This window comes from Carassius carassius, chromosome 11 (genome assembly GCF_963082965.1).
Source record: "Carassius carassius chromosome 11, fCarCar2.1, whole genome shotgun sequence".
Lineage (NCBI taxonomy): Eukaryota > Metazoa > Chordata > Actinopteri > Cypriniformes > Cyprinidae > Carassius > Carassius carassius.
Window position 1 is genome coordinate 33314599 of NC_081765.1, and position 20552 is coordinate 33335150.

At 34.9% G+C, this 20552-nt stretch overlaps 1 protein-coding gene across 1 annotated transcript; it reads right to left on the reverse strand.

The window, feature by feature from the left end:
• Positions 1-9134: 9134 nt before the first annotated feature.
• Positions 9135-11796, reverse strand: LOC132153225 (SLIT and NTRK-like protein 5). Its single transcript, XM_059562581.1, has one exon. The coding sequence runs from the start codon at positions 11794-11796 to the stop codon at positions 9187-9189; it is 2610 nt and encodes an 869-aa protein (XP_059418564.1). The 3' UTR covers positions 9135-9186.
• Positions 11797-20552: the final 8756 nt, after the last annotated feature.

The window sequence follows — 20552 nt, forward strand, 5'->3', positions numbered from 1 at the left end:
GGCGCACAATAAATATCTCAAGCATTTTGAATGTTCACAGCTGTGCGTGTGAGTTAATGCGCCAATACATGCGCCTTCTCTTTTAAATCTATTTCATATTATACTGCTGTTTTTAACGCAAGACTGCGCTTAAAAAAGAGAGAGAGAGAATGATTAAAGCATCTATTTCCCCCCATACTGGCACACATCAGCAGTATGAGCCCGGGCTGATGTAAATGTCGGAACAGCAAGCGCCCGCTGCTCACAGCTACTACAAAATAAACTCAGAAATGTCCAACATAATGCGGACTGACATCCTCAGTGCATGCTGTCGTTTCATTAAGCAAACGGGTTTTAATAGTTTAACCATGCATTATTATCAGGGGCTGAGATAGACCTCTTCTGAATCATGTAAAAGTTATTTTGTGTGTTACGTACCAGAGCAATCGTTTAGTGAATATATCTTTTGCAAACTGTATGATTACTTGGTCGCATGCCGCTACTTTAGCCAAGATGAACTAAACCTGGACGAGAACTATTAGTAATTATTTAAAGAGACACTGTTATTGCTTTAAACCTAGTCATATACTAACTATTCAGTCCCACACTGCAAAAATAAACAATGTTGCACTCAGAAAGTGGCAGTAAATTTGACAGTTAATGGTAAAGAAATGGAATTAAACTATTATTTAAAATATACAGTATATATTTTTTTACGGTTTATTTTAACTATACCATCTGGGTGCAATTAACCCCCCCCTCCAACAAAAAATAAATAATAATAATAAAATAAAAATCAACTGAACAATTACATTTTCAGTCCATTTAAAAAACAATATTAATAGGATAATAATAATAATAATAAGCCTTATTATGGATAGTAAATATTCTATTACAAAAGCATAAACAAACATTTGACAAAAAAAAAATCACTGCATATTCACAGTTTGTGAAAATGGCAATAATAAACATAGTTGGAAATGTAAATAAATAAATAAATAAATAAATAAATATAAATATATAATATTGACCCTTTTTAGACTGATGATGCAATTTTACTATTTCAGACTTTATACTTCAAAATTTCATATTTAATTAGTTGTTGAAACAATACAAACTCCATAATCATCGGGAAGAAGGAGGCGGGAACCGGTGGACAATCAAATAAGGTTTTAATAATAAAAAAAATAGACAAAACAGCGCACAGCGCACAAATCAAAACCAAAACACAAAATAAAGTCCAGGCCTGGACCTCTCTCGTCCGTCACTGTCGTCGCTCCTGTTTTATATCCTTCCATCTCCTCTGTGGGACTCGAGACCGGTGGGTCGAACAGGTGTCATTCATCTCCAATCACTCCACCGGCCTCGCTTTGTTCCCACGTCTCTCGGCCCCGCCCCACTCGTCACATATCCCCATCGCCCCTCGCAGGCCGGGGGGTACCCACGAGACTGCGCTCTACTCCCCCCCCCCCCTCCCTGCGGGGACCTGCGGGAACCTGGGGGTAGGACAGACGAGGCGAGAGAAAAGGCGATGGAAGGAGGAGCGACAGAGGCGAGAGAGGGGAGAGAGGAGAAAAAAATAAATAAATTCCAGTTCCCAGACGCACTGCTGCTCGGCCCTGCACCAGCTGGGTGATCTCCTCCGCGGTGCCTGGCGGTGGCACTGGACGGCCTCGAGCGTCCATGGCGGCACACTCCCTCGCCAGCTCGATGGCACCGCGGATTCACCACAGCGGCGCGGGATCTTCAGCAGCGCATCCCTCCTTCTCCCAGGCTTCAGCACCACTGTAACAATAAAAACTCCATAATTATCGGGAAGAAGGAGGCGGGAACCGGCGGACAATCAAATGATACTTTAATAACAAAATAAACACAAAACAGCGCATCAGCCCCCCGCGGATGACTGACGCGCACAAATAAAAAGCAAACACAATGTAAAGTCCAGGCCTGGTCCTCTCTCGTCCTTCACTGTCATCGATCCTGTTTTATATCCTTCCATCTCCTCTGTGGGACTCGAGACCGGTGGGTCGAACAGGTGTAGCTCATCTCCAATCACTCCACCGGCCTCGCTCCTGTTCCCACGTCTCTTGGCCCCGCCCCACTCGTCAACAGTTGTGTTGCTTGCAGTTTCTTTGTAATTAATCGTGAAATTTACTAGAAATTACTGAGTGAAACACCCCATTTTTGTCAGTGTACTTGGTGTTTTCTTACCTCTTTTGACCAACTTAGTCAATCTGTTGATATTTTTTCCTCTTTTGGACAGTCAAAGAATCATATCTTGGATTTTTTTATTTTATTTTGTGCACACAAAACACATATCTCTTGAAGTTTCACCCAACGATGACAACTTCTGCTTCTGAGAAACCTGTAAATCTGAATGGATTCACATTTCATTACAGATCATTGTTTGTGCACATGTTTGAGTAATAACAAGTGAGGTTTCAATTATATTTCGTCCACTAAACTAGAAAATATTTCTTTCAAAAATCACTTTATTCCAGGCTTGATGGGTTGAGGACGCAGCTATTTCCAAAACGGAGCAGCTCGAGTCCTGGAGGCATGATGCATGATGGGTAAATCATTGATGCACACAGACTCTTGGACGTACAGTACAGAGATGCTGACGAACAGCATAACCTGTACAGGAACGATACGCTCAGCTAAACGATATGTGTTTCCATTTGCTCCGGTGAGAGACATTTGGCTGATATGGGACACGGGAATGCCCAGTCTTCTAGAAAGTAATGAGTAATGACTTATAACAGAGCAGATCTGAGTTGTTTCCCCTCCAGTGAGCTCACAGTCTCTTCTCTCAGGCTTATATAATCCTGATCTGGCCTCATTTCCAGCACTGAGCGACACTCAGATCTTAGCTCAGCCACTTTAACACTCGCAATCAGCCAAAGAGTTGCTTCCAGCCTGGCAATAGGAAAAAGGTGGGCGGCTTTCTCAAACCCCTTTTAAAATTAACCGTACACTCCAAGGGAGTTGTGTTAAATAAGTCAGTCATCATTGAACGAGGGAGACTGGGGCTAGTTGTCACACTGGGGAGTTGTCATAAGGGTTTTCCTCAGTAACTGAGGCCTAGATATATATATATATATATATATATATATATATATATATGCCATATAAATATGTCACTTTAACCTTTAACTTTGAACACGAAAGAGGAAATATTGAAGAACTTAAAAAAACAAATTTTTTTTAGATTCATTAATTGAAATAAAGCTTTAATAAAATAAAAATCTAAATACCAAATGGGAAAACTAAATTTACAAAAAACAACAACTTTAAGTTCAACTAAACTAAAATTACCAAAACAAAATAAAAATAAAGCTAAATATTTTAAAGTGAAAGTGACGTGTAGCCAAGACAAAAAATAAATAAATAACAAAAGTTACAACATAAAAAAATCATTAAATCCTAATAAAAAAAGCTAAGTAGAAAAATGTATACATTCTAAAATGCACAGCAATAAAAAAAAAAAAAAAAACACTCAGAAATTGCTAAATTTCACAAAATAAGTGAACGTTGAATTTAGTGTGGAATTTTGAATTTTGATTGACTGAAATAGTATTTTCTGGTTCAATATCATATTTGTGTATAAATTGTTCATTAAGTAATGATATGATATAACACCGTTCATCTTCATCTGTTGGGGTTTGAAAGACATAATTCATATTCAGTAACATCAGCAATTTAAACGCATTGACAATATCAGAAGAGAACACAATTTTATTCTAAACTGAGTTGTAATTAAACTAAATTGAATCAACCTTGAACTAAATTGATCTGCATGACAACAATTAAGCTTCTCATTTCTAAAATTGAATTTGTTTTATAAACTGACGGAATTTACAACATTAATGCTGTTATTTTAAATTTTTAATAGTTTAATATTGTGAAGCTGCTATGCAACAATCTGAATCAATAACTCATTTACAGCCCAGAAACAGAAATGCACTCAAAAATAAACCAACCAATAAATAAATAATATGTCTTGCTTATCTCCAAATAAAGTTCAGAAGCAAATTACAGTTTCACAGCGTTATGCTCAATTATGTGCATCAATATCAGATGAAACGTGAAATTAAAGTAAGTGCAATTTTAAAAACACATCCCAACTTTCTTAATGTATTAATCTCAGGAACATTGTACACTGGCAAAGGATCAGTCACTCATTTTTAATTTTTTGCATTCCTAATCAGGAATTTTGCTCAGAATGGGAACATACAGTCCTGCTTAAAAGCTTCTCAAGTCATTCAGGAAAAACACATTAGTCTCTAACAGATGCATCAGATTATTATGATACGAATCAAGGCCATGAGATAACATTCTGCTTCACCTTCTTCATCCACATGAATGATAAAGTGGCCTGAAGCAGCTGAGGAAAGCCAGAGGTGCAGTTTTAATGAGGAGAAACTGAGCACAGAACGTTCTGCTAATGAGGAAAACTAGAACGGTTCTTACCGTGAACTCAGAAGGATCTAGTCCTGCTTTAGTTTGATAATTTGTCCATTTATACATCCAGAATTCATTCATTTAAAGGAAAATGTACCGTATGTAAAGCCAGGACTTCTATTAAAAAAAAAAAGTGTCTGACAAAATGAAAGAACGCAATCAAGAAAGAAATATTTTTTGTAGTTTAAAATAAAATTGATTGTTTGATTGAATTTTTTAACTGAAATAAAATAAAGTTTATATATATGTACGGCGGAATAAGCAAAAAATATAAAACTACATTTTAAATTCAAAATATAAAAACAAAAGTTCAGTTAAATAATTAGCACATATATTATACACAATTGCAAAATTTAGAAATTGCTAGTAAATTTCACTATTAACTTCAGGGAAACAGCAACAAACAAGATATTTTGAAGAATAGCAACTCAATCTTTTTTATTTACAACTTCCAATATATATATATATATATATATATATATATATATATATATATATATAATTAATAACACTGAGCAAATTATGGCAAAAATGTAACATTTGTACAGTAAAGTACATACAGTGAATATACAGAATTTAACACTGTCTCTGAAGAATTGTCTGCCTGACATTTCATGTATATTTGATATAATTAATTATTATATAATTATAATCAGATGTAAAAGCTAAAGATCTGCAGGCGTTTCTTCGACTGTTTACAATCCTCGTTTCACATCCATCAGAAAACCCTGAAGAAGAGCGATCGCACAGGAAGATACCGCAGGGAGCGTATGCATGTACAGTACGGCAGATGAAGAATGGATGATATATAAGAAATGTCACATTCCTTATTGAAACATTGAGGCACATCCATAAGAGAGAGAGTCCAGAAAACATCAATGCCTTGAGAGAAATGTTAAAAATGGCCATCAGATATTGAAATTGCCAGCAGATGAGATGCAGTTCAGATAATAAACCTCAAGTTTGCATATGTTTTCCTGAAGCTAGAAGAAAAAGAAATACAGTATGCAAACTAAACTAACGGTGCTGCGTTCACACTGAATTTAAATGCGTAAACACTTTACATGTGTGACACAGATCTGTTGTTTGCACATTTACACTCACATTTGTGCGTGAAGGAGTGAGAGACACTACTGTGATGTTACAGACGCCCCGAGGGACAAAATAAACGACTGGATCTGGAAACTCAGAATGAAAAGCAATTGTATTTCAAACCACATACACATCTGGTTTGGATCAGGTCGATACAAAACAATCACACGATTGCGGTTCAGTCTGATTCTCACAGAGACACCCCAAAATTGTAATGAACAAAAATCTTAATTGGAATAAATTAATATATTTTATTTTTTATAAAAGTTAAATGTAAAAATAACGAGTGGAATTGCGACACTTTTGCTTATTTTACACGTTTTTTATTGCATTAAAGGTTACATTTATGTTTTAAAAATTTGATAATATTTTTATTTAACAGTCGTATTGTGTTCAGATCATTTTAACACAGATATGATTTTATTTAAATATTTTTTTTATCACATTGGACTATGACTTTGCTCACCAACTTACCCCAAAAATTATTTATTTTTCACTTTTTTGGGGGGGATTTTTTCCTCCACCTTATTACACTTGAAATGTTTCTAAAAATGACCTGCCAACAAAAATTGCTTTTCATTTTTTTGTTATGCTATATTTTTCCAATATTGGATTCTATCTTTTTTTATAAACTTAGAACAGGCATTTATTTTTATTTTTTTTATTTTTTTGGACCTGATGCCGTATTGATCTGAGCTTATACACCTTTGTTTTTAATAAAACATTATGCACAAATAATGATTTTTTGTATTTTTTTTACTCAAAAAAAAGCATTTAATTTCCAAAACTATGATTAAATCAGTTCCAAAATGAAATACAAAAACCTGTGCTAACAGAAAGAAAACAAGTTTATAAAAAATACCCAAACCAAGATTTTGTGAAAATAAAGCATGACATAAGTTTTATAAGCAATTTCTAAAAAGTCAGTAGGTCATTTGACCGGGAACCCCAAATTCTGCAAACTATTTTCAGCGCAGCACAAACGTAATATAATACTGGTTGAAGCAAACATCCATACAGTATCTGTCTGTTATTATTATGAGATTAAATATTGTAACATCTGCTCTGTATATACTGCAATAGTTTGGGAACCCTGTCTCTTCTGGGTCTCTTCTGTTCATCAAGGCTGCATTTATTTGATTAAAAATACTTAAAAACAGTGAAATATTATTCTAATGTAAAACCGCTGTGTGAATCTGTGTTAAAGTGTAATTTATTTCTGTGATGCTCCGCTGTATTTTCAGCATCATTCCTCCAGTCTTCAGTGTCACATGATCTTCAGAAATCATTCTGATGTGATGATTTACTGCTCGAGAAACATTTCTGATGTTGAAAATAGTTTTGAAAACATATTTTTGTGGAAACTGTGATACGTTTTCAGCATTTATTTGAAACAGAAATATTTTGTAATATTATAAATGTCTGTTATTTTAGTCTCTTTGAGAGATCATCAACATTTTGTATTGGCTTTCATTTTTATTTTTCCCACTTTCATTTTAGCTAAAATTTTATTGAGTTTTTTTTTTTTGTCATTTTATTGTTTCTCTATATAAATTTTTATTCATTATTTTTTTAGTTTTTAGTTTAGTTATTTTAGTACATAAAGTTTAACTGAATTAAAATGAGAAAATAAGCTGAATTGTGTAAAAGTTTTTTTTTAAATTATTATTATTTTTATTGTTTTAGTTTAAGTTAACCATAATAAACTGGTCTTCACTGTCACTTTTGATCATCCGTTTTTAAATCATTTTTTTTTTTTTATCAAAGAATTCTAAAAATGTATCACCGGTTCCAATAACAATAACAACAACAACAATAACAACAATAATAATAATAAGAAAGAAAGAAAGAAAGAAAGAAAGAAAGAAAGAAAGAATTAAGCGGCACAACTGTTTAACATCGATAATATTTCTGAAGACTGCAGACTGGAGTAAAGATGCTGAAAATTCTGCTTTGATCACAGGAATAAATTACAATTTAACAGTATATTAAAAAAGAAAACCATTTTTTGAAATTGTAATAATATTTCACAATATTACAGTTTTTTTCAGTATTTTTGATCACATAGATGCAGTCTTTAAGAGCAGAAGTGTCTTATTTAAAAAACTTTACTAATCCCAAACTTTTGAACGCCAGAGTATACTGGATATTGCTATGTATTCAAGACAAATTTCAGTGCAAAAACTGACATACTGTGTCTAATATGGACCCCCCCACACCCCATACAAATTAGCTGTAGTAGATGAAATGTTTTACCTACAGTATATCGTCCATTCCTAGTTGAAGCACACATTCATATGCTATCTATGACATTAAATATAGGAAAATCTGCTCCATAAATTCAGGATATTGTGTCGTGTTGATGACCAAATCAGGGCAAAACTGACATACTTTGTTCAGTCTGTAATTCATTCGGTTTGCACATGTAAACACAGAATTGGCATGATATAATAGTGACTTATAAAACCATTAAATAAATGCTATTTTCAGTCAATAAGAAACACTGACGTGTCGCAGCGACTGCTGTTTTTGCATCACAATCTCTCCAGAACGCCTCGAGCCCTGCATGAAATGGTCATTGGCATTTGCTGAATAACAAACCCTTGTGTAAAAAGAGACATGACTGCATATGTCTTTTACATATTGTACACATGCTTCGCAAAAGGAACAAAGAAAACTCATTTTCCCTGGATTGCTAATTAAATCTAAAAAGCAATTGGTTTAACTGCCGGGTCTGTCAATATAAATGTTACAAAAATGATTTTTTTATATAATTTAACCAGTGCAAAACAAGTGCAAAGATCTGCAGAATCGTTACACAAGGTTGTCCCGTTCATCACAAGTGAGGAAAAGAATTAAAATAGATGTGAACGCTCACAACATCTTTGATATTCAGACACAGAAATCATTCAAGGACCTCAGAATGTGTTAAACAGATGATATAGAAGTACAAGAAGGTTGTAATTATATTTCTGATGCACGATTTGTATGAGAATATGGTGTGAATCTCAGGAAAACCCCCAAAATTATAAGGAAAAATTATTTTGCATTAAAAAAGCGAACTTAGGACCATTAAGATTAAATATATAAACATTAATGAGAATTTATTATATATTTATTTATTACATATAATTTTGTATTTATTTTTGCAGTTTGGGGGGATTGGGAGAGATTTATTCTATGGAAATATATGCTATAATGTATAAATACAATATAATTTAAATAACAATTTCCCCACGAAATGTGCTTAATTTCCTGCAAATAATGTCATACATTGTTTAAAAATAAAGGGGACGATGTACTGTATTGATATAAAAAAAAAAACTGTATTTTGAATTGTATTGTGTTTTAGGGTTAACAGAAAGGTCAGTAAAATTCATGCATAATGTCTTGGCATTATCCATTTTTTAACAGTTCAATGCAAAATAAAATATATATTTTTTGAATAATAGTAATAAATATGGCTTCATTTTCTCTATGCAAAATATAAATAAAATACACATTTATGAATATAAAATATTTAATAAAATAAAAAAATATTTATTTTGAATTTTGAGCTAGCTGCAGTCATATTGTAGTGAGTGAGTTATCTCTCAGATAAAATGTTTCTCCCGAACATAAAAAAAAAAAGAAATATGAAAAATGCATGTTTCAGAACTGGGTCAAGGTCGTCCTTTTCTCATGAACCTCTAAATAGTCCCGTTCGAAATGAAGCTTGGCTTTCAGTTCCCAGTATTCGCTTCTGTTGGGCTCTATGTAGACAGTGTTTGGCGTCGAGCAATAAAACCTGGTCTGCTGTACCCTTCCTGGATTCAAGTATTGATGTCTCACATCAAAGTCTGGCGTGCAGTGAGCTAATGCATGTGTGCCATGTTTACATGCTACATTACCCCTGTAAGAGGCCTGCTGGTCCCTAGCCAAGATATCTCGGTAAAAGTAGTTGTCGTCCAAGAGAGGAGAGTGTCTATTGAGTGCGTCTGGAGTGCCAGCGCTGAACTCGGAGCTAATCGCATTGCTCCCGACATCTTCATCCGAGTTGGATGCCAGAACTCTATTGAGTTCTTCGAAGTCTCTGTAACTCTCAATTGCACTTCCCTCACTATAGAGGCCATTTTTCATACAACTGTTTGCTGCGGATGGGATGTACCCGTAGACGTTACCCGCCGACGTTCTAGACTTCACTCTATCGGTGTAGATTGCATTGAAAGAGCTCGCATTGGCGGTTACCGAAGCCAGGCGTTCAGACTTTTTACGCCGCTTCATTATGACAGCAAACAACCCAGCGGCGACGAACACAGATAATATAAAAAGTAGCAGCAAGGCGAGTATAAGAACAGAAAGTGGGACCGCGGGATACTGCGTATCATAATCCAAAGCTGTTTCTAAAGTGATGGTGCTACCAGGAAAAGATTCCTCTGAAGGCGGCACGACGGAAGATTGCACGTTTGAGCTTTCCGGGCAGAGATGAGACGCGTGAACGTACTGCAAATCCTCTCCTGAGAGACTCAGTGGAGATTCACAAACGACGCTGTTCACCACAGTACCAGTGCTGAGCTGCTCCAACCAGTTTTTCATCTCCACCGCGAGGCACGAGCAATCCCAAGGGTTCTCGAAGAGATCGATCTGCACCAGCGACGTTAGGTCTTCGAGGAAGCCGCCAAACGGAAGAGTTCGTAAGTGGTTGCCACGCAGATTCAATCGAGCTAGTCTTAATCCATCAAAGACGCCCAGTGGTAGAGTCTTGAGGAGGTTGTTGTTGAGAAACAGTAATTGAAGATTGGGCACCTGCTGGAATGCGCCAACCGCGATCTCTCGGATAACGTTATACTCCAAATACAAAAACTGCAAGCTTTGTAAACCGTAGAACATATCCTCGGTGAGCCGCTCGATTAAGTTGCCGTTTAAGTAAAGCCTTCTTAAGTGTATTAGCTGGCCGAATGTCCTATCATGAATGACCGCTATGCGGTTGTTGCCTAAGTGGAGCAAATCCAATCCGGTTGCACCACTGAAGTCAGAACTGCACACCGAAGAGATGTAGTTTCCGGTTAGATACATCTTTTTTGGATTGTACGGCTTGGGATCGAGATCCGAGATGCTTTCGATTTTCTGCTCTTGGCAGTTGACGTTCAACCCGAGGTCTGAGATTTGGAGATTACATGTGCATGAGTTGGGACAGTCTAAAGTAACTGGAGATTTGGTTTGGTAGGCCAACATCGGCCCGTAATTCTGCGGCTTGCTTGAAGACGAGCGCGAAGTGGGTTTGATACGGAGTTTTCCCGACAAGCGGCTGCTTTTTGTGGCACGCAGGATGGTTGAGGATGCAAATCCCGCTGAATTAAAGGCCACTGACGTGGTTTTGTAGAGTATCTCGCTGCTGTGAGCCGGTTCTGCGCGCATTTCGTATTCGACAATCGCTCTGCGGGGACACAGCTCTTGCTTTGAGATTTCGTCGAGGTCTCGTCCGTGCAATCGGAAGGGAGTCTCGCAAACCACATCTCCTACTAAAGCCATGTAGGATATGCTTTCAAGCCAGGCTTTTAGCGCAATTAATTCGCAAGAACAATTCCACGGGTTTTCTTCAAGCTGTAACTCCACAATGTGACCCAGGTGCTCCAGAAGGCCAATATAGGGAAGCACTTTGAGTTGATTGCCTCTCAGGTCGAGATGAGTTAAAGGAACATACTGAAAGATGTTGTGTGGAAGAGCGGATAGTAAATTTTCATTGAGAATGATCACCTCTAAGTGACGTAAATCGCTCAGGGCTTTAGTTTCAACGTGGCTAATATAATTATAGTCCATCTGTAGGTACTCCAAGCTTTCAAGACCGAGGAACGTGTCGTCCTTTAATACCTCGATTTTGTTATTGTTTAAATGCAGTCGCTTTAATCCCTGGAGTCCGTTAAATGCACCGCCTTCGATTTCTGATATATCATTGCTGCCCAGGTGTAAAATGGTGAGTCCTTCATAATGAACAAAATCGTTGAGCATGACTTTCTTTAACAGATTCCCTGTGAGCAGAAGATGATATGCAGTGAAGTGTAAGGGCGTTAACTCAGACAGATTGTTAATTCCTCTGTTTTCACAGCTGGCTGTAAAAATCCCATCTCTTTCTTCGCAGAGACACAGGCTCCTACATATATCCCCGTAATTGTCGAACATCTCAATTAGGGTGAAAAATGTGGCGAAGGACAACATGGCCAATATCCACATATGCATGTTCATGACGATGGATGGTGGTTGAGTAGAGTTGTGTGCTTTCATCTGAAAGAGAAAAATGCAACATTAATTTATGAACAATATCAATCCAGCATTGGAAAAACCTGCTAAATTATTGCCAATCAAATTGGACACATGCACTGCAAAAGTGATTTTCTTCTGTATGTTTTACAGTACAAATATTCAAACATTCTTAAATCAAGCCACATATACTCAAGAAGCAAAGTGACTTATGATATTAAGTCTTGTTTTCTTAAAAATGTAACAAACATTAAGTAAGTTTATTGCTTAAAGCAAGAAGAAATCTGGCAATGGAGTAGGAAAAAACTGCTTGTTTTTTTCTTGCCCTAAAGCAGATTTCCTTCCTTGTCTTGTCAAAAACTTACTTCATTTTGACACATTTTCACAAAAACAAGACTTAATATCTTAAGTCTTTTTGCTACTCACAGATATTTGTACTGGAAAACAAGACATAAATACCAAGTAGGTAACACAGGTTGTGTGATATGACTACAGAAAATTAACTGAAATTCAAGAAATATTTAGAAACCAATTAGCTTATGTCATTTTAAGAATTGTTGCATATTTTTCGGTCTATGCAGATCGCAATAGTGCATTTCAATGTTTGATTTAAAGGACATTTTTCTTTACTTTTGTGCAAACAAAAAGCGGAGTAGCCACTTGATGCACACAATGTAAACTGAAGCAGAACCAGCTGAGAGAAACTGAGAGACACATCTCATATTGTGGAAGATGCACAGTGGATCCAAATGTAACTGTAGGCTGACTGCTGCCAGCTGTACATATACTTAAGCCAAAACAAGCGATATGCATGATGACAACTGTGTTACATGAGACAAAAGCCACTGCTTCAATGCTACTGTTCTGACTCAGTAATATCAGATGTTATAATGGGAGTAGACAGTCTGCTTGTATTTCACTGATTAGGAAGAAATTGCATCGCTCAGTATGGTGGCTTTAGTCCCGTCTTACAGGTAAAAAAGTCAGTGATTCCATATAACCATTGACTATTTACACTTGAATGTGCACATTGTGAAATAATGGTGCATTCAAGTCATGTCAGAAAGATTGTATTTATGAGTTAAATTCACGGCATCACAATGTCGTAATTACATGAGAAACTCTGGATTTTCTGATTTGATGCAGTTGATGCAGTGGACGCAGTTTATGTAGTTGACAGTAAAATAAAATAAATGAATGAATAAATAAATAAAATAAAAACGAGCTAGGTTGGATGTACAAAACATGACAGCATTGTACAATTGCAGTTGCATCATTTTATCTATGCAGACATAAAACACCTTGCTGTGTTTTTGTTTTAATAAATCACCATCTTGCTCAAAACAAAGTAGCTAATTTCAACGCACGTGACGTCACTCGTGATTACGACTTCGCGTTAAAACCATGGACTGTATAAAAATAGGTTAAAACAGAGGACGCCACTTTAGTTATTTAGTCCAGAATAATCAATTTAACATTATTTCATATTACCAATAGCCTATAAATTAATAACGCTGCAGTGATCATTGCTAATACAATTCATTTCTACTTAACAACTATTTTTCTTAGCTGTAGCCTAAACTATTTTAGAAGTGAAATAAGATTTAATGTCCATTATAGCTATATTTATTTAGCAAGTAGCCATGTTAATATCCAGCCAGCGGGTCGTAATCACAAAATAGACCACTTCATAGGGACACAGTCATCCTATCCGGGTTTTATGTTGTGATAATGAACGCGTTGTGTGTTTCTTGAATTGTACTAGCCACGATGCGATGCAACGACGTCTAAAAAAAAAGTTGAATGAATGCATCTTTCATGCTGAACATGCAAAGGACAGAGTCACTTGCTTATGAATTTAATCTGTGTATTATCCTGTACGAGGGTTATTCATTAAAGACTATTCCCAAACAGTCAATGCAAATGTAGTTGATCTTACCGGCGTGCACCGTGGAGCAAAACGCGTATCTCATCTGGAACGATGTTTTCTCTCTCTCTCTCCGTTCAGTTGCTGTATTTAAATTTTATTTCGAGCTCCTCTTAGTTCCCGGATCCCAGAGTACAGTGATGCTCGTCAGGCAACCATTCCTCTGACTAACATGACGAGGACTCGAGGTTCGCAAGAGTTGCATCCCACAGATGGGATTGGGAGGGGAGGAACAAAACACTGGCACATGATGATGATGATGATGATGATGAACGAAATACAACGAATCGCATTCATCAAACCAAACACTGTGTGTGAGAGAGAAATGACCACTGCAGTGGCCTTAAATGAGTCATACTTATGGATGTCATTAGGGACCTCATGTAAAAACGTTTTAGTGCTTTATTATATGACGCACTCTTGGTTGATGTTCGTTCAAATTTATATAAATGTAACTTGAGTTTTAAATGATTAATGTTTTGCATTAACCAGTGTCATTTATTTGTAAAGAAATATAGCAGTATGTTTTATCAAGCAAAGCTTAAGTGTGGAACAAAACAAGAAGACACATATTTGTGATGCCTGCTGTGAACATGAAGAGAACCACTATAATCACCAGATAAAGAAAAGGGGTGAAAATGAAGTGAAAGGTAAAAGATCCTGCACACATACAGACACCTGTTTAGACACCTGTAAGTGTGATTTAAAGGAACAGTTCACCCAAAAATGAAAATTAGCTGAAAACGTATATACCCTCAGGTATGTATAAGATGCAGATGAGTTTGTTTTTATCAGCTGTTTGGACTCTCATTCTGACGGCACCCATTCACTGCAGAGCATCCACTGATGAGACACTGATGCAATGCTACATTTCTCCAAATCTGATGAAGAAACAAACTCTTCTACATCTCGAATGGCCTGAGGATGAGTAGATGCTACACTGATTTCTAGTTACACATTGTGCTCTGATGCATCATTTACTCAATCACGTCCAAAAGAATGGTCATTGTGTGATCCATAATAAAACTTCTCTGATGCATCTGTAATTAAAAGACTTTTCTTTTTATTTTCCATCATGCAGCTAATACAGAAACTGTTTCATATTCATATCACACATTGGTATCATTGTGCACAGCTTGTAATATGCCGTTTCCCTGCGTGGGGTTATGATTTGACTAGATGCAGACTGGAGTCTCAGAGTATGAAGCTTTTTCATAGTGGTTGACTGATATGGATTTTTTTTTATGGTTATGCTTATATCTAGAGGCACTAGTTCAGTTTGTTTTTATGTGCTTTTTTTCGGAGGCGGGTTTATCTGAAACAAATTAAAGTGCAATGATAGACTGCCATGAAAAAAAAAAGTAATAGTGTAGCTGCATGTCTCCAAAAAAAGTTTTGCACAGAAAAACAAAAAAATAACAGTAAATATGTAGAGATTTTGTGACACTGAAGACTTAAGTACTGTGATTGGCGCTGAAAATCAGTTTTACAATGCAGGAATAAATTACATTTCACAATATATTCACATAGAAAACTGTTATTTTACATTTTAATTATATTCCACAATTATTACTCTCTTTTTGATCAAATAAGTCCAGCCTTGGTTAGAAAAAGAGATTTCTTTCAAAAACTTTGAAATTAATCTAAATCTTAATTATTCCAAATTTATGACCAGCACAGTCTAAGCTATGATTTCTTTATTTTAATTATTATTCTTTTTTAAACTAATCAGAATATACAGTACGTTTACTTGCTAAAAAGTGCCTTAAACATACCTCTTTAACTTTCTTTCAAAGATTTTACATCACTAACCTGGAGAATTGTTCCAGAATAAAGAATTTCAGTAATTGATTTAATGCTGATATCTAGCTGCTGATGGCAATACATTCATAATAACATAAATAATGGCAAATGAGCTTTACAAACAATTGCCAAAATGAAATGAACACTTCGACAATATGTACTCAAGCTTCATAAAAAATGTTGGCTGTTGTGAGATTTTGGAACTGATTAAAAGAAAAAATAACACTTTTATCAATCGGCCAAGTCAACGTTATTACTGGCATCGATTATAATCCCAAATTGGCCAAAAACTGGCTGGTGGTGATTGATCTTACTGCCTTTTAGTTATAGATGGAAGAATATATTATATTATGCTCTAATGTCTGACTTGATTCAAAAAGAATTATGCTAATAACATAGTTTGGTATATTTCAGTAGAAACATGGAAAAGTGTTAACTTGCATATCTTTACTGGATTTAACTTTGGGATTTGTTAGATAACACATCTCACTGGGAAATGCACAACATACAAATAAACTACTCCTGTATTTTTTTTTTTTTAATAGCCACCAAATCTAAAAATCAGTCAAAAATTATTATAATTTTTTTTTTCACAGGTAATGAAGTACACAACAGCCCAAAACAGAACATAATCTGACTGAAACATGTATAACTAGGCCTACATTTACGATGTATGGTTCTGAATGGATTACACATTTTAACAAAAACAAACTAATAAACTTAGGTTGATGCGTATTTGTCAGGCATACATTAAATTGCACAATTTTTTATGGCATTAGTTTACTCTGCCAATCTATTTGATTTAATATAAACAATAATAGCTTCAAAATGCATTTATTAAAATAGCTTAGAATCGTTTCATTGAGAAAACATTACATTTATTCAGTTGAAAGTATGACTAGCTGAGGAACATGCGATATTTAATTAATTAAAATTAATGAGAATGAAACAAATTGGACTAATTGATGATAAATACACAAACCTGTGTATTTTAAAACACATTTAGTTTATTAAAAGTACTATCACAGTAATCTGACCTGTTTCATTTATGCACGAATGACAAATATGCATCGCATTAAGATTTTTTTTAATCTTAAAACCTGTGTTATTATCATTGATATACTAGTTTTTATATTTTGCATGAGATAACATTTTTATATTTTCCTTTTTTTTAACTCTAATTTGGGATTTTTTTTTTTGTAATTTCATTGTGTATTTGTCATTTTTATTCTTTTTTTTTTTTTAATTTTTTACTTAAATTTGGTTTGTGTTCCGTTTTAGTTTTTACATTTTCATCTGTTCAGTTTGACTTATTTTACTAGATCAGCTTAAACTATGCTTCAATAAATGGTGTTTTAAATATTTTATATTATTTCAATGCTTAGGGTGTTCAATGTATTTTCTACCGCGAAAGGTCTTTTTTTTGAGTCAAGCTTCTAGTCTTGTTTTGTTGAAATATTATTTGTTTCGTAGTCTGCACTGGAATAATTTCAGTGGTCAACAAACCTATTTTTCACAGCACAGATCCCCTGCTGTTACGTTTTTCACCACTATGTGGCAGTGTTTACTTCTCTATGTGAGGGGGGAAAACAAACGTTTGTGCGTCAGTCACGGGAGCTGTTTGGTTATAAAGGTATTAATTAGCAAATGCTCTGTTTTTCTGTAATTTTTTCAGCAGAGCACATTTAATAATAATGTAACTCCATGCTAAGTCTAATTTTGAGACTTGTGTAATAATTAAAACATGCAGCTGTTTCATTAGTTTGATGAGATGATAGTGTTTAGATTGTCGTGATTGAGAGCTATCTTCATCCTCAGATTATACTAGATATCATTATCTGTAATTTTGGTCATTTTATATATATATAGAGGCTCATTTTTCCAGTCAGTATTTAAATGTGCAGTCTCTGTTTTTAAGGTTTAACAAAGCAAAAAAAAAAAAAAAAACTTAACCCATTGAGATATAAAAACAACAACAACAACAAAAAAAAAACACCAGGAACTGCATTAGTGTCTCATCAATGTATCCTCTGCAGTGAATGGGTGCCGTCAGAATGAGAGTCCAAACAGCTGATAAAAACATCACAATAATCCACAAGTAATCCAGTCCATCAGTGAACATCTGGAGAAGACTCTCATTCTGACGGCACCCATTCACTCCAATGGTGAGCAAGTGATGCAATGCTTCATTTCTCCAAATCTGATGAAGAAACAAACTCATCCTTATCTTGTGAGCACGCTTCCAGCTAATGGTCATTTTTGGGTAAACTATTCCTTTAAATCTGTTTAATGATATTTCATCATAAACCCATTGCTTTAATTAAAATTTGAGATGTACAGATTTGAAATGGACAAACATGAATATTATGAAAGTTGTTTGTTTATACATGGCGAACCCTGAAGAGGCTCTTACATGATATTTCCTTTTACCATTCAAGCCGTCCGGGGAGAGCTCAAGATGACATATTTCTGTAAATGTAATAAGATAAATTTGGTTAAAAATTGCTTTTAGGTGCAAGGAAGGCCCCCCAAAACAGCAGTGCTGTTTATGTTAAGTAAATATTGAAAGATTTCACTCTCATGGGCTTCACTAACACCAGCAATAACACGAGAAGCACACGCTTGAAAGCTGACAGAGGAAACATTCATTATAAAGCAATTTCAGTCCCTAATCCTGTCAGGATTAAACATATTTACAAAAAAATAACTGTTGTACCTACTGCATTTCTGCTTCATTATTGTGGGAGCCATGCTTGTACATTTGAATACTTCCTTGTACTAGGTTTGCATTTCGTTTTATTATTCTTGTTTAATTATCGTTTTGTTAAAATTCATGTTTGCATGAATATTTAAGCACCAGGGTTATTATAGCAAAAAATAAAAAAAAACCTAACAAAAAACAAAAACAAATGTTACTTGAAATACAAAAATAAACCTAAAGAATACAATTTATTTAATCTCTGCTAGTGAAACATGATGTACTGAAATAACTGAGCATTGAAATACGGTGTAAAAAACTATATAGTAAAAATGAATAAAATAAAATGACTCAAACTTATATAAACTTATAAATAACTAAAGTTAAAATAAAGACAGAAGATATAAAAACTAATTCCAAATATGAATAAATTATAATAAACTATAGTGTCTCAGTGATACTAAAATAACACTTATGTTTTATCTATTATGTAAAGAATTTTGTGCAAAAGATGTGGTTTTTCTTTGAAAGTTGTATATATATATATATATATATATATATATATATATATATATATATATATATATATATATATATATATATCAACTTTCACAAAATAGCACAACCTTTGCACTATATATATATATATGCACATGTATAGATAGATAGATTGATAAATACATATAATAATAATAATAATAATAATAATAATAATCAATAATAATTATGAAGATCATGAGGTAAAAATTAATTATAATAAATAAATATTTATTCTAATGTTTTTTTTTTTTGGTCTGAGGTACTGTAAGTGACCAAACATTTTTATGTTCCACAACAACTCATTAAGAGACTTGTTTGGGAATAATACAAGTATGATAATAATAGAGTAGCAAACAGCTTTCATGTACTTTACCAAACAAGACATTTCAATCACAAACTTTCTGATTTTTTATTTATTTACTGGTGGAAAATTACGTATAATGTGATATAATGTGACGTATAACAGTGATTTATGAAAAAAGCACGGAAAAGCACAACATGTATTTTATTGTTAAGTATGCATATGTAGTAACTGCTGTTGCAATAAAAAAACACTTTTTTTTTCATAAATGTCAGCATTTGGACCGAAAATCTATCTTTAGAAGTTCAACATCTTCTCTTTAATGGGCATAAATATGAAACATAATTACCCACATACAAGTCAGTTTCACTAACGTAGAAATAATTGAGCGATTGACCTTTCTCATTATGCATGATCTGGATTAATTATCTTTCATCATAGACAAACAGACTCGTGGCTTGAATCGCTGAGGCCTGTTTAGTTTAATCTCAATAACTTTATAGAGATATATGAAGGATTTTTAAGCCAATGTATTTAGGACATCTGTTGAACAGTGTTGTATGATCTGGAGGTTTTTATGACACAAGCTGTTTCTCTGTATTGCATGTTCATATGTCTGTCCATGTGTCAAAGATGAAACTACAAGCTTCAGGCCATCCAAGATTAGAATGAGTTTGTGTCTTCATCAGATTTGGAGAAATGTAGCATTGCATCACTTGCTCACCATTGGAGTGAATGGGTGCCGTCAGAATGAGAGTCCAAACATCACTTGCTCACCATTGGAGTGAATGGGTGCCATCAGAATGAGAGTCCAAACATCACTTGCTCACCATTGGAGTGAATGGGTGCCGTCAGAAATGAGAGTCCAAACATCACTTGCTCACCATTGGAGTGAATGGGTGCCATCAGAATGAGAGTCCAAACACCACTTGCTCACCATTGGAGTGAATGGGTGCCATCAGAATGAGAGTCCAAACATCACTTGCTCACCATTGGAGTGAATGGGTGCCGTCAGAAATGAGAGTCCAAACATCACTTGCTCACCATTGGAGTGAATGGGTGCCATCAGAATGAGAGTCCAAACATCACTTGCTCACCATTGGAGTGAATGGGTGCCGTCAGAAATGAGAGTCCAAACATCACTTGCTCACCATTGGAGTGAATGGGTGCCGTCAGAATGAGAGTCCAAACATCACTTGCTCACCATTGGAGTGAATGGGTGCCGTCTGAATGAGAGTCCAAACAGCTGATAAAAACATCACAATAATCCACAGCACTCCAGTCCATCAGTTAACATTTGAAGAAGACAAAAGATAAAACACATCCAGCTTTAAGACGTTTTTTTTTTTTTTAAATGTATGACGTCCCAGAACTAAAAACACAAAAACAGTCAACTGACACAGAATACATGACGCATTTAATATATTTTCATTGCTGAATGGTCAGTGAAGATGCCATGAGGTTTTGTGCTGTTTAACGCATGCAAGGTCAAATGTATCCAAACTTAAGCA